This window comes from Triturus cristatus, chromosome 3_1 (genome assembly GCF_964204655.1).
Source record: "Triturus cristatus chromosome 3_1, aTriCri1.1, whole genome shotgun sequence".
In the NCBI taxonomy this organism is placed as follows: Eukaryota; Metazoa; Chordata; class Amphibia; order Caudata; family Salamandridae; genus Triturus; species Triturus cristatus.
In genome coordinates, this window is record NC_140583.1 from 328,253,266 (window position 1) to 328,269,532 (window position 16,267).

General features: G+C 46.2%; 1 protein-coding gene across 1 annotated transcript in view; it reads left to right on the forward strand.

Moving 5' to 3' along the window:
* LOC146860197 (stimulated by retinoic acid gene 6 protein-like) overlaps positions 1-16,267 on the forward strand; it is a 425,550-nt gene that overhangs the window by 290,136 nt on the left and 119,147 nt on the right. The window contains exons 9-10 of the mRNA XM_085646323.1: positions 3,470-3,584; positions 7,997-8,117. Coding sequence (XP_085502449.1) covers positions 3,470-3,584; positions 7,997-8,117 — 236 coding nt within the window. The remainder of the gene's footprint in view (positions 1-3,469; positions 3,585-7,996; positions 8,118-16,267) is intronic.

Consider the following 16,267-nt stretch of genomic DNA (forward strand, 5'->3'; position numbering starts at 1 on the left):
TTTTATGAAATATTTCAGTAAACAAGTCTCGGTGTCAAGAACAGAAGTATGGGCATGGTCTTCAATGCTATGTCATGTGAAGTGATGCTCGCCCTCTTTCATATCTGCCAAGGTTTCAGATTGCTATGTATAATATTTTGATAATTTTGTTGTAATTATGATTCAGCTTCTCGTTTCTCAAATGGGCCAGATTACTGATATTTATGTTTCCCTCATCTTTTAGTGGTTGATTTTGCTGGCGAGAAAAGTGTCACTCATAGTGGTTCTAATGGCACAGAAATTATGAAAATGTCACCCATAGCAATCTAAAACCTTGGCAGCTATGCTCTCTGGTAATATCCGCGTTTCCTGCCTGTGCTTCAGCTGCTCGGTGTTTCTCCCACCGGGACACCGAAGCAGTAAACCCCGATCCCTGCAGGGCACAAGGAACTTCACTTCCACTACAGTCCATTAAATGAGCAAGTTGGTCAGAGCACGAGCCCGAAGCACTTCCACACGCAGGGTGCGGGGGCCTGCGAGTGGAATGTGAATAGGAAAGTACTGCACCACATCGGCATGAGGGCTGTGTGCATCATAGAAGGAAAAGTATTTTTCGGATGCGTCAGTGCTCAATTTGTTAAATAATGAGTACCGGTGCCCAAAGCTCTGCTCGGAAGCCCTATTAAATAAATGTCGGCGGGCCGAATACCAGGGCTCTCTAGAATTGAAACCACCCCAGGCCTCTTTAATCTAGTACCTGACACCCATGGCTGGTTTATTCTTCTTGCTGGTTCCTGCTGTCTCCCTTTGTGACGGTACTTAAGTCTTTCCCATCCTCCTTCTTTCCCCTTTGTGTGTTTAGGTTGAGCATTCGAGATCTCTTGTATATACTTTAGTATATACTTATTATATACTTATATGTGTATGTACTATGTGGGCTCTGGAGATCAGCCCTAGGACTTGTCTGCTTCCGCTTATGGACTTTTTTTTCGGTTTAACTGCCTCTATTTGTCTTGATAGAAAACGACCAGCAGAGGTCAGTAAAATACCAGACTCACTTTAGCATGCTCTACATTCCAGTCCATAAAAATTGTCTTCCACAAGCACCCGTAGACAAAAATATGTTTTTAAAATCTTGTATTTTCAGTGATATGACCCCCGATGGCCCTGATTTTATATTAACAACAGAGCTTTGGACTATACCATTTCCCACTGAAAGACAATATTTCTCTCCATGTGTTCCCATACCTGGCGTGTCACGCAGTTTGGTGCTTACTCTCCCTCCATTTTAAAGAACAGTAGATGTTCAGCACCCAGGCTAATGTGCTGCATAGCTAAATACATATAGGTTCCTAAAGGCGAGACCGATTGCATTGCAAATGCTTGTTTTAACAGCAGTTGGTGGGAGATAAAGTGAAAACACCCACACACTGGCAAGTCAGCATCTCTAACAAACCACTGCACAAATTCACACCACCAACAGCAGCTTGTCATTATGGACCTAAAAATACACTAGAGCGCACATGATGGTTGCATTATGATAGACATAGGCAAACAACTCTTCTGTCGGCCCCACAGCTTTTAGTCTTTTGTTCACATTTCTGAGGCCAGACATTAGTAGCCCGTCGTATCTTTGTAAACATATGTCCACTAAGCAATCTTCATATCACGAGTGCCAGTCCTGATAAAATAGGGGAAAGTCCCATAAGAAAGTCTCAAAGGACGAAGGGATTAGGAAAACAGCAGAGCCATGAACAGCTTGCAGGGGTAGGGGTTGGTTTAAGCAACAGCCCATGCATCAGAATGGCTACTGCAGGCCTTTGTTGGCAAATGAGATAAACCAAGAACCCAAGGGCAGAATATTCAGTTTAGGAGACAGCTGAAAACATGGCTTTATCCGACCCCCCTGTAGACGATGAAAGTGGGGATAGCATTCAAGAATAAATTGTGCAAAATAGCTTCAAACTTCATGTAAGTCCAAGATACTAAAGATGGAAGATAGTACTTAATAAATGATGAAATCCAATGAAATTATTTGGTTTGCTTTGTGAACAAAAATGTACCTGTGGTTCAAACAGAGCCCGCAGCATTCTTCTGATGGAGAACAAATGAGCATCAGGGGATCAGTGCGCCCTGCATGGCGTATTGTGCCTCATGGACCACTATTATTCAGGACCCTATTATATGATGAGGGTTGGCACTTCCTGACCTAGTGATCATTTTCTTGCCATACCAGTGCAATTGTGACATTGTTTTCTCCTATTGGTACTAAACTTCAAGCTACAAAATGAAGAGGAACTACGACCGTCATGGGTTCTCTGAAATTTCTAACTCGAACTCCACCAAAAAAGGTATGCTGTGGTTTCCTGCTTGGGAATACTGAGGGTTCCCTGCTTGGACAGATCTGATGTGAAGGGTTAAAATGCAAAATGATTGTACAACAGGGTGATTTGGCAAAGCATGGGTTGTCACAGAGTAAACTTACAATTTGGTAAAGAGCATAGGGGCATATGTATCTAGCCCTTTTCCCGTTCGCAAACGGGCCGATTCTCATAATCAGCCCATTTGCGAACGGGAAAAGACCTTTTGGGATGTATCATCCCAAAAGGGCATCGCAAATTAGAGATTCGCAAAATTTGCAATTCTCTATTTTGCGATTGCATTTAAGGAATCGCAAATTGCGATTCCTTAAATGCAATGTATGAAGCACAGAAAAAGTGCGATTTGGCCATATTCAAGTTGGTGGTAATTTGCGATTTCTTTGAAAAATGCACTTTTTTGCATTTTTCAAAGTGCCATGTAACGCACATACATGCCCTTAGGGCATGTATGTGCGCAACATGTGCACACATACATATTTCAGGGGTGCAACAGGGTGTCCTTTTGACATCCTGGCACCCTTGAAATTGCATTCTCATTTTGCGATTCTCAAATTGCGAATCACAAATTGAGAATGTCTTCCCATTCATGGAAGGTATTCCTTAATTGCAATTAGCAATTTGCTAATCGCAATTAAGGAATGCCAAGGAATCGCAAAACATTTGCAAATTTTTATTACATCGCTATTTGAGAATCGCAATAACGGTATTTGATACATATGCCCCATTGTGCGAATGAATGTTAATCAGTGTGATACGCTGGGAATGAAAGGTGATTAGCTCTGTTATCAAACATTTATGTAACTGCAAACTTGAAAAGCTGATAAATGGTTTCGGGCAACAAAATTAATGTCGCCTTAAGGACAAAAACAGACAAAGAGTAAACATTTTGTTGAAAGGCTTCAGAAAACACCTAACACTTCCCAGTTCCTGAATCAGACCCACCGAGGGATCTCAGGAACCAATCAATTGGAGATCTGATGTGTAAAGCAACTAACTCCGTTGTGCTGTTTTCCTATGCTTCTCAGTGCTTTGTCTTCATCCTCATTGTCAATAATGTCTATGGCTTGTACTGTGGTCCCATATGCTCTCACACAACTGTACATTTTTAGTGGAAACAGTGGGAAATCCTGCTTCGCTAAAATGATTTACACCTGGGACCCCACCTTCAAATTCCCCTTGAGGATGGTTGTGACTGGGATCCTGTGCCTGATCTGCCTGTACAATGTGAGTAAACGAGCCAGCTATCTCTTATACATCTGTACCTTGCTGAAGGATGTATGAAACAAAGATGGCGTCGCTGCAGGTGAGGATCAATGATGCTCTTTGATGTTGTCTCACATTGACTTTAACTCATGCTCTGTGCAATGTTATCGCGTCATGATGGTCAGTCATGCTGTTTCATGTTGATTCTCACTCATGTCGTCTCAGGTTGCCTCTAACCTGCTCTCATAGTCTCATAGTACCCCCAGAGGCACCCCTCTGTCCCCCCTCCCCCAAATTGCATACCCAAATAACACACACACAGACTGTTGAGTTGGGTAAAATTGCTGCAGGTTTATTACATAATCCAGAATATGTAATGGGTGGGTTATTTTACGGGCGATCCAAGGGCAGGCAACCAACTGGGTCGCCTGCCCGCCTGATGAGCCGGGCAGCGCGGGAGCGATACCCGCCGTTGCTGCCATCCATGTGATTCTTTCTACGATCACGTGCCGTTAATAACTTCTACTTACGCCCCCCCTCTCGGGGCGGAGCGTCGCTTAGCAAACCCCTGGTTGTTCAGGCCCACAACCGCCCGCAGGACTATTGGGGCGCCGACACGGCTTCCGGGACCCTCCCCTGAGGCTCCTCGGTTTTGGCTCAGGCACCCCCTATGGTGCCGCGCAGAGGTACCCTTTGTACCGCCTGCTTCCAGATCGCCCTGTTACTCCGCCTGCAACGAAAAAAGAAACATTACAATGCTCAGAAACCCCCCCCACCCAACACCTACGCCAGGTAAGCGGTAGTGAGGGACGTGGCGGGCGACAAAGAGGTCGCCAGGAGGGTGGGGGAAGGCTAAATAGCCTCCCCTTCCCCACAGGGGCCAGGAAGTGACGCGCTTGCGCGTCACTTCCGGCCAGCAAGAGGAGGGGGACACCGGTCGGCGTCCCCGCCCCCTCCCTTTGGGAGGGGGCGGGGAGGGGTGACCAGTGCCCCGGTGGCACTAGGGCGCCGACCGCTGTAGTGGCCCCCTGCGGGGGCCGCGGTCAGCAGCATTCCTGTCTCAAGTTGATATCAAAAGCTGATGTTGCCAATTAAATGACAGTGAAGATTGCTTGATGTCCCTCGTGCCTTTTAACAGGCATTCAAGGCGCGCGCCACTCCGAGAGGCTGTAATTCCCCTGATATCTTCTCAGTACCTCAGCCTTTGAATATATCTGTGTTAAATGTCACCTGGAACAGCAACCTCCAGGCTCCTAGCCAAAGACTCTACCTCCGAGCTAGAAGATCAGCTCCTGAAACGGGCAACTTATTCTTGGCTCGCTTAATCTTTGTATTCAACTATTAATAGTGTGTGCTCGTTCTTTCCCTCATCACAGTTCTCAACACGTGAAGGGAGCCGCCTGTGGAGAAAGGAACAGTCTAAACAAAGACGCCTCCTGGGTCACCTGACCTCGTGGGCAATTAGTGACGTTTTAACTCTCCTCCTACATGCAGAGGTCACTCTCTGAAGAATGTCCTAATTAGTGTGTCTGAGTAGGGATGATGTCACTATTGAAGAATCGTCACAAAATGGTTCAAGCTCTCTATACAGAGCTGAGCATGGTCTGCAACCTCAGGCGGTCCCGAGCCCCAAGAACATATAGATTGCCGCACACCCAGTGGTTAATTTGTAAAAAAAAAAAATAGAAGTGCTGGGGCTGTCATCAAGAGGCAGCTTGCACCAGTCCATTTCTCCTGTTAGCGCCGCCCAAAACAAAACCAACTACTAACCATGAAAGTGGGGAGAGGTTGTGGAGTAATGGCCAGAGCTGCTGTCTTAATTTAACAAGCTTTGACAAAGCCAATAGATCTGGCCATGGAAAGCAGGTGCATAGTTAATTTTGAATTGCAAAATAATACCATAAAAATGAAAAGGAGTTATAAAAAACCCACCAATTATATGGCACCTAAGCATGGCAGACATACACACAAACTTAAATTACAAAGAATTGAGCGTTCCCATATACTTTTAAATGTATGGGTGCATCCTAGCAATCAGGTATAAAAACGCTATGTGCATTACCTGGAAAATATCATTCCCATTAGCACAAAGACAAAGAAAAGTTACTATTGGCTTTGATTTACAGTAACCCGAAGACACAGTTGAAACACACAGGGTGACATCAAAATTAAAAAGCATAAAGAACGTGGAAGCATGAAGAATAGGAAATACTTTGGCACCACCTGAAGGGCACCTCATTTTAAGTGCTTGTGACACAACGGCAGAAGAGGGCTCAGACATCGCTACTCTCTCTATGCTGGGGTGGACAGAAGCAAAATGTGAGCGCTAGTAAAACAGATGAATGGATGAAGAGGGCTGACCCAAAGCCCCTTCCTGCATCTACTAGTCTATGATTATTTCATTGATTATTTGTTTGATTACATGAGGGGGCATGTTAAAGCTATGTTACGGCCATACATGAAAAGGGAATGTGGGGTCTGCTTTCTGGTTGGATGGCACTAGAAGACATCTTGATGTGTGACACAGGCACGTAATTCCACTCACTGTTCCTCTTTCCTGCAACAGTGGTCCATCATGGGTGCTGCTGCAGGTACCAGGAAGCGAGACAGGATGGAGCTGTCTAGGATCCTGACATGAAATTAACGGAATTACCATCATTTGTAAAGCGCACAGCTACCTCGCAGAGGTGTCCCGGCGCTGGGTGCCCTCGGGAAGATTAAGTGAGCTATTGCCCAGAGTCACATGGTACTGGGCTACCTTGGCCGCTGCCCCACACCTCTTCCAGAATGAACTTAAGAGAAGAGCTGCTTCTGTAATGTGCCTCATTGCTAGACTCACCAGTGAAAGAGTAAAATCACCAGAGACAGAGCGTAAATAAAATATAAATGCATGCGGACTTTGTGTTTTCCCGTCTTGAGTTGCATGGAGTATTTTTTAGTATGCCTGTCAACATTTGCCAAGGGGAGCAGGGAGTATGTCTTCCAAATCCAGACTTATTTTACCAGAGATGTTTTCATAGTTGCATGCTTTTGAGGGCTGGGGCAGAAATACGCCCTGGAAGAAATTTAACAAACACTGCCATAGGGAGTGCCCAGACTCTCTTACATCAAGGGACACTCACATGGTGCTCAAATGGGCTTTGCCTCCTCCTCAAGTTCCAGTAACTCAGATGTAGAGACAAGGTTGACGTTTTGGCCAGAACTTGTGGCACCTCTCATGGCACACAAATTGCACATGTTGATGGATGCTTTGTTTAACAATGTTGTTTCCATATGAGTTATTGCTCAAGAGGACTCAGGCTAGATCCAAAACCAGGAATACTCAGTAAATAGAGTAGATAGAGGCAGCACAGTTAGTCAGTGGTTTATCTGTCCGGGAGACATGTCTTTTTGTGTGTCTGTGGTAGCATTGGCAGGACGTAGCAAAAGCATTTGGTGCCACCTTTCTGTTAGCATCTAAACTCTTTCAGTTGCTAGCATTTGATGCCAGGTCTGAAGTTTGATATAAGAGGCTTCCACTAGGGGTGGTATAGGGGCATTCTCAATAAGGGTCTGTTATTGGCTTGTCTTGCCCTAAGCACAGATGCACACTTTAGGGACGGGCACAAATCAAGGTTTGTAGTGTGTGGACATTCCATTTCAGTGGCCACAAATCCTCTGCAAACCCCCCCCGCCGCCAAATCCTCTCCTCTTTATCGTTCTTTACAAGATCATGCAGGAGAGGATTTCTGTGATTCTATTGGACATCATTGGACTCATCAGTATTGGTTTCCTCTTCTACCTCTTATGGCAGAGAGGGAAGAGAAGGCCCTATCTCTACCAGCCCCATCAAGTAGCAACGCGTGTTTTCTACACCTACGATGGGTGTGTGACATAATACTGGCATTATCTCAGTCCTGTAGTCATTATCAATAGATCGTGGGCCTCTCTGTATTCACAGAGGTCTCTCATTCCTCTCTCTTGTGACCCATGAATAACTTGGATTTCCTGATGGATGTGTTTATGTTGAGACTATCAGTCCACCTGGTTGGTTACATTTGTGGACATCCAGCTCTTCAGGTAAGACTGTGGGCGAACTTGAAATAGGAAGGTTTATGTCACTCATCTGCTCAGAGGATTAAACAGTGCAAGGCTGAGGGTAGGTTGCAAGAAGAAAAAGGTCATATTAGGCCAGATGATAGGACGCATGTTCAAGCAGACTGGAAGGAAGTTTTTTAGCCAGGTTGAAAGGAATGTGGTACTTGTGTGGAAGCTTTGAGATTGACAGAACTGAAGGGAGCATCATTGATGAGCCCAAAGCTACATGGTAAGCCAACCAAGACATGTTATGTTCTCAATGCTGGCTCACATGCATTAAACAAAGCTAAGTGTTGTTCAGTTGGACAACATCATGTTTTTGTCCCTGTGAGAAATAACACAAGATTTATCGTCAGTTTATTCTAGTGGATTTTTATATCTCGCCTAAAGCTGTGACGAAGTTGGACACCATTATCCTGGAAGCTGTTAACAAGACATATACGGACGAGACCAAAAGGACCCTTCTCATTCTGAAAGGTAAAGGCATGTTTAAGTGCAAGCATTCATTTCTTTGTTGGATGAGTCTTAGTGATGTATTTTGTTGAATCGGCATAGGTCTATAAAGCAAGTATAAGCTCAATGTGGCCCTTGTCCCCTCAACATTAGTAATTAGAAAGATTAGAGAGTAAGAGGCAAGTGTAACTAGCCTTATGTGAGTAATGTTCTCTATCTATTAAATGCCTTTCTTTGTCTATTACCTTCTGATGCGAATGAATCAAAGATGTCTCTCCCTAATAAAGCTCTGCATCCTACAACAAACTGAATAGTGTGTTCTAGTAAAAGGGAGCTGCTACTTACCAATTGCTCATATCATAAAATGCTATCACATCAGCGTAGCTGTCCATCTGCAAATTAGTTCTGTAGGAATTCAGTGTTTCTAGTCAACATTTTTACAGCATTTGTTCTCTGCACTTAAGTTGTATCCTATGCAAAAAATGACAAAATTGTTTCTATTTAAAAAATTTCCATGAAATTATAAGGTCAGACTCGATCGGTTTACAAAAACCCTGGGCCCGATTCACAGAACTAACTTAAGAAAAGATCCTAAACTTACTACCAGTTTGGTATTCACAGAAGGCACTTACTCATTTTGATATTCACAGAAGGCACTTACCCATTTCGGTATTCACAGAAGTTAGGAGTCCTAACTTTAGGACTCCTAAATGCCTTCTGTGAATACCGAAAGTCTTAAGGTTAGGATTTTTCTTAGTTTAGGAGTAGTAAAGTTAGGACTCCTAACTTTAGGGCTCCTAAATGCCTTCTGTGAATACCGAAAGTCTTAAAGTTAGGATTTTTCTCAGTTTAGGAGTAGTAACGTACATAATGTAATTTTATACTTACTAGAGGCAGTCCCTCGACAGCAATCTCTGGAGGCTGATTAGACTGGGCTCCGCTGCAGCATATTATCAATAAATATTCTAGTTTGTATTCTCTACTGTCTGAATGGAAGGCTGAGAGGTGGTTGTGAGTGACCCGAGTGGCCCTTTTCGGGGCACTTCCTTCAGTTGGCGCCTGAACAGGAACTCAATTGGTTGACCCATCCTCGCCCGCAAATGGGTGAGGAGGACGGGCCACGTTGGGTCGGATAGGTGGATCGGGGGACCCCTGCACGATAGAGTTTTGCACTTGCAGCTGCCCCGTCTGTCTGATCGTGTGGTGCCTTGCTCAGTGGCCATCCCAACTGGGGTCCTAATGGCGAAACCCTTGGATCTGACCTTTTGGTCCGAAAAGTCGGCAGTGGAGAATACATTCAATTGACCTGTGTGCACCAGGTGAGCTTGTTTGGTTCTCTGTAGTCATGACATTTGTTTGGTGGGTACTTTGTTTGGTCTAGGAATCCGTTTTAGACAAGCGCTTGAATTTGATTTTGAATATCTTTTAAGGTATGGTACCATTTTGTTAATTTATGATTGATGCAATCAGCGGAGCCGACTTTTGGTAAAGGCACAAGTGCATTTTAGTGTAATTGAGTGGTGAATGTGTTTCTTTGTGTGAACAGAATGCCTTGCTGGAGTACGTTGTGTTGTGTGAGTTGTCGTTGTTGTTCTTCTGATGCTCAATTGGAGGAAAAGCAGCCCGCACCTGCGGAGGGCACTCCGAATTATGATGTGTAAGTCAAACATGGCCTTGGCCCCATTATATTTAGTACAATATGGCACAAATATATAAGGGACAATGCTGAATAGCAGTGGCCGTCAACAGGCACCTTTGATGGGCAGAAATTGGATTATTTGGAGGAGAAATCCTTTGCTAAACGTAGTAGGCAGTCAATGTTAGATTATCTTCTGGTATGGTGAAAGGAAGCTAAACAGAGACGAATAAGGGCGTAAAGGGAAGCATGGAGGGAAAAAACGCAGACACTGACTCAGAAAGCAGTGGCGCATGAAAAAGAGAAAATGGAGAAGGGTATAGAATGTGCTGATAGGATGTTTCGATTGCAATGTAATAAGCCCTATGTTGCTAGGGAGGAGGGAGACACTTTTGTGGAAGAATTATTGGAAGATAGACCGCCTCCCCCTTATGCCCCACATAGAATTTGTCCTGTCGTCCTACAGCCCTTGCCATCTGCCTCTACCCCTCCTGTTTCTGCTGCTTCTGTATTGAGCAAAGTGTTTTGGTTCAGGCATCACCAGCTTCTTCTTTGGCTCCATCCCTCACAGCCACCATGGCTGCTAGTCTTCCTTCTACTCCTGTTGTTACGGCGTCGGTTTCTCCTTCACAGACACTTACTGCTCATTCGATGTTGACTTTGATGCCTTCCCCTTCGATTACTGTGTCGTCGCCTCTTCTCTCTTCTGCTTCCTTGTTAGGTGCAGAGACACTGGTGCATGGCCAGGATGACGGGAATGGGACAGGTGCAAAGGAGCTATTACGACGGGTGTTGATTCGATCTGATGTGGGAGATATGGAGAAAAATGGTAGCCAATCTGGCTGCCCACTGTGGGCCCGTAATCTTATTTATGGTGTTGAGGATGTATGGAGTGTGTTAAAAGATTATGAGCCATTTGTCCAGCAGCATACCCTTAATCCATTTCGGCTACTTTGATTGGACTATGAGAACAGTGTTTTAAAGGTGTCGCACCTCAGGCTGTTTATGATATTAGAGACAAAGTGTATGCCACGGGCATGGCTTCAAGTGAGGTTATCGCTAGTGTACTGTTAGACCTGGTATTTCTTGTCCTATTCTTAAGAGGCCACCTTCGGGTTCCTCTGATGATATTGTTGATGTTTATCATTTGTGATAAATATTCGCGAAGTTAATAAAATTGAGGTTCCTCAGTTCCCTGTGGTTCCTGACATTACTGCTCTTTTAACTATGATTCCTTCTTCTGCTAAATTCTTTTCTGTTATTGATTTGAAGAAGGCTTTCTCTAGCATCCCTGTTCATCCAAATAGTAGGCATCTTTTCGGATATTCCTTGGCAGGTCGTAGTTTAAGATTTTGTTGAGCTCCTCAGGGGTATAATGAGAGTTCTAGTATATATAGGCAGGCTTTGAAAGGTCAATTAGACTCGCCCACCCTTCCCCCAGGTAATGTATTGTTGCAGTATGTGGACACTCTTTTGATCGCATCCGATATTGAGGAAGGATGAAAAGAAGCTACAGTAAAATAGTTTCTGCAATAGTTTCTGCATTTGGCATATAGCCGACAGGAGGTCACCTACTTAGGTCACCTACTGTAGAAGGAGGGTCGGAAACTAACTCCTGAGCATTTTAATGCTATTGTTAACATGCCTGTTCCAAGGACCCAAAGGGATGTACGAGCCTTTATTGGTATTACTAGCTATTGTCGTCATTGGATACCAAATTTTTTTCCCTACTAACAAAGCCACTGTTATATTTAACAACTAAAAATGTGCATGAACCTTTGCCTTGGACGCCTGAAGGCCAACAAGCTTTTGAGCAATTGATGGTTACGCTTTGCTTGGCTCCTGTGCTTGGTACACCCGATTACAAGCCTTTTGTGTTATATGTACACGAGTCGGCCGGATGTGCGCTTTCTGTTTTAACACAGGCCTTTGGAGGGAAGCAGAGGCTGTGTGTGTATTTTTCTGCTGTGCTTGATCCTGTCGCGAAAGCCCTCCCGAGCTGTTTAAGCAGTTGTGGCCGTCTCTATTCGACAATTGGTAGTGCTTGTTCTTGATACCTCATGCTGTGGATACTCTTTTGAACAGAACAAAGACACAGCACCTTACCAGAGCATGTCTGACTGGCTATGAGATAACCCTCTTTGTACCGCACATTACAATTAAAAGATGTACCACTCTGAACCCTGCCACGTTACTACCCTTCCCTTCGGAGAGTGAGGAAATAGACATACATGATTGTATGTTTCTAACAGAAGAGGAGACAAGGATACGGGTAGACTTGACTGATGTTCCCTTATCTGACCCCCAAGGGGAACTATATGTTGATGGCTCTTGTTTTAAGTTACCGGATGGCACCACAACTACTGCTTATGCAATCACAACAATGCACACAGTAGTTGAGACATCGCAAGTTCCCTATCAGTCGGCTCAAGCTCCAGAGCTGGTGACCCTAATTCGAGCCTACGAGTTGAGTCAGGGATTGGTGGTAAATATTTATATTGATAGCTAGTATGCCTTTGGAATCACTCATAATTTTGGGCGGCTATGGGCAGAGAGAGGGTTTCTCACTTCCCATGGTTCGAAAATTCAACATGGCCCTTTGATAAATAGGCTTCTGTCGGCTTTAACCCTGCCTAAGAAACTGGCAATAGTAAAGTGGAGTGCTCACAAAGCGATTACTGATGATTTGGGAAGGGGAAATGCTTTTGCAGATCAAATAGCTAAAGAGACGGCCCGATCTAAGATGAAAAAGATGTTTGTAGCAGGTCATGCTAGATCGGTGCCAGAAGTTACGATGTTTGGGGACACACTAGATAATGTGAAAGCGATACAGAGCGAGGTGACAGTTGAGGAATTAGCAATATGGCAGGAAACCACAGCGCAATTGGAGGATGATGGGTGCTGGGTAGATAAGTTGGGGAAGCAGAAATGGATGCTGCCAGATACATATGTTCTTTCTGTAGTCACTATGGCTCATGGACCAGCTCACATTAGTGCTATGGGTATCTGCAAGTTGCTAGACCCTGTATGGCAGAATGATAATATTAGGGGTGGGCGGAATTTGCGAAAGTGACGTTCGCAAATTATCGCGAAAATGTTACAAATCTCCGCAAACACGCGGAAATATCGCGAAGATGCAGAAGTTTTTTTCCCGCCCGTTCGCGGTATTTTCTGCATGGTCGCGGCTCGCCAACTTACCCATACGGTTGCTTGCGGGCACGGCCATCTTGTTTTCACTCTTCTCGCGGTGCATGATCTCGAGAAGAAAGACGTGATCGTGCGACCAATGACAATACTGCGGGCGTGAACTGTCGCGAGACAGCGCAAATGGCTACCAACAATCCAACATCTTGTGGAGAACGCGACCAGATCGGTAAAACTTGTCGGCGAACGCGGGGATTCAGGTAAGGCGATCGCGCGCGCGCGAGAATGTATTATTTTACAGCGCGAGCAAGAACCAAATTATCGCTAAGCTGCGGAATGCGGAAATTTGGAAATTTTCACGCTCTCCGCGGAACGCAAAAATGTCAAATTATTGCAATTTCCGCGAGCGGAACGGAAATTTAGCCCAGGCCTAGATAATATCCCAAAGACGGCTGCCCATTTGGTGAAAGATTGCATGGTGTGGATGATGTACAATCCTGGAATAGGTAAACCCACACCTCCTGGTAATTTTGCACCCCCTTCTTTCCCTTTTGAAGTCCTTCAAATGAATATCATTGAGATGGAGCGGGTAAAGAATCTGAAGTATGTGTTAGTGGTGGTCCGTGCATTCAGTAAATGGGTTGAGGCTTATCCTACTAAGGAAAACACAGCTTTGGCGACAGCGAAGGCTCTTTTAAAGGAGTTCTTCCCTCATTTTGGTTTTCCCCATTTGATTTGGAGTGATAATGGCAGCCACTTTAATTAGAAAGTCATCCAGTTGGTGTGCAATGGTTTGCACATTAAGCAAAGGTTTCATGCTATGAATTACCCTCAGTCAGCAGGTTTAGTTGAGAAGCACAATGGTACACCCAAACTAAAGATGGCCAAAATTCAGGAGAGTACAGGATTGAAGTGGACAGATGCTTTACCATTGGCTTTGCTATCGACCAGAATTACAGCCCATCCTAGAACAGGGTTGTCCCCTTATGAGGTTGTTTTTGGTTGGCCCGCTAATGTCTGGGGCGTTCCGAGACCTCGCCATTTCTCCGAGATAGATCACCCTTTATTGATAGATTATTTCTATGAGTTGACAAAAAATGTGCGTTCTATTCATCAGCAGATTAAAGAGAACTTGCCATCCGCTCCAGAGGGACCAGGCAATGACCTCGGGCCTTGGGACTTCATGTTGGTTCACCACTTTCAGCGCAAAAGCAGTTTGGAGCCCCGGTGGAAGGTGCCTTTCCAGATCCTCCTCGCTACCCGTACAGCGGCGAAGGAGGATGGCCGGAAAAATTGGATTCATTCAACGCACTGCAAGAGAGTGCCACTTCCTCTGCCCTATGACCAATGGAGGCTCGACAGGAATAGTACAGAATCACACATCTCATCTCCTCGTTGGCTTCATTTATCACAACCACTTCAGACCAACCACTTTACGAAGTACCCCCAGAACTCTCAGGCAAAACAGATTGACTATTTAGTAGTTCTGGTACACGGAATGTAGGGTGGGACCCTCTATGTCCTAGACTCATCACTGTGAACCTCTGTTGAAATCCACGTGGTTTATTCCTGCTTGCCTCCTGCCCCCCTATCCATTGGAATGTTTCCTTCTCTGTTGCTTGAACATTCCACAGCTGACTCCAGCAGACTGGAACCTGTTGGTGGTGTAGGATCGAATAAAGACACCTCTTCAACATACAGGTGCTGATTCCCATCATGTAAAAAAAATTTGCGTACGACTCGTATCCGTATTTTTTTACGTACGAATCGTACAAGTACCGTACAAACGGCCAAGTACGATTCGGACGTGAAAAATACCTACGAATAGCATCGGGAAATGTCTACGAGAGGGAGTCGGAATTTTTTACGTCCGAATGGCCTCGTGAAAAGTGTACGAGAGGGAGCCTGACATTTTTACGTGCAAATCGTAAAACAAAAGTCCGAACGAGCAAGTACGATTCGTATCGCCCGCCCGAATACACAACCGCATGTAAAAGGCCCCGTACGGAGCCAACGCAGTAGCACACATGTACACGGGTAAACTTGTGCCCGTGTACGAGCCGTTCAGCCCCCCACCCCACAATATGTCAGCAACGTACACCCCCCTGTCTGCACTGTACCCCAGGCCCGCACCTGTACGCGCTGTACCCACCCAGTACGCGCCGTACCCCCGCATGTACGCGCTGTACCCCCACCCCATGTACGCGGATACTCCAGGCCCGCACCTGTACGCGCCGTACCCGCGCATGTACGCGCCGTACCCCCCTCCATGTACGCGGGTACCCCTGGCCCGCACCTGTACGCGCCGTACCCTCGCATGTACGTGCCGTACCCCCACATGTATGTGCCGTACCCCCCATGTACACGGGTACTCCAGGCCTGCACCTGTACGCGCCGTACCCCCGCATGTACGCGCCGTACCCCCATGTATGCGGGTACCCCAGGCCCGCACCTGTACGTGCCATACCCCACCGCCCCAGGCCCGCACCTGTACGCGCCGTACCCCCTCCACCCTAGGCCCGCACCTATACGCGCCGTACCCCCGCATGTACGTGCCGTACCCCCCCATGTACGCGGGTACCCCAGGCCCGCACCTGTACGCGCCGTACCCCCACCGCCCCAGGCCCGCACCTGTACGCGCTGTACCCCCTCTGCCCCAGGCCCGCACCTGTACGCACCGTACCCCCACCGCATGTACGCGCAGCACACCAACCCCGTACCCCAGCACCCTCACCCAGCATCGCGTATGTACGGACCCTACCTACGCGAAAAATACTCGTACAGAACCAGGACACTGTAAAACAGCACAAGGAGGGTCAATTAGACTCGCACACCACCACAAAACATGTCTACATGACAAAATACATCTCAAAGACTGACCTGGCACATCCAAACAGGCAAACTGTTAGAAGGCGAACTCAGAGGGGCCCGGAGGGGGCCCTGACTGTCCTGAGACCAACCCTCGAGGTATCGTAGCCGGGCACTGGCGGGAGACTCCTCAGGGGAGGAATCTCGTATCTAGGATCGTACACTCGGCACCACACGACAAAGAGACACCACACCGAGAGTTTTTAAGAGCAAATCTTTATCAGATCGGAGTGGTAAGATCTTTATGATCAGCAAGGCAATATATATACAAGTAGAGCGCGGGCTCACAAAGTCTTGGAGGGGGGTTAGGAGGTAGCGGGACAGTCTTTGGGGGAATGGATCAAATGCAGGAGCGTATCCGGCGCACAGCTCACAATCCTCGAGCTGGGGGATACGCTTGTCGTCGTGGGGTCCGGTGGGACCAAGGGAGTCTGGGGGCGCTGCGAGATACTCAGCAGGCTCGAGTACAAGTTCGGAGGTCTTACGATCTTCAGGGAGCCGCGAGTCACTCAGCAGGGCTCAAGCA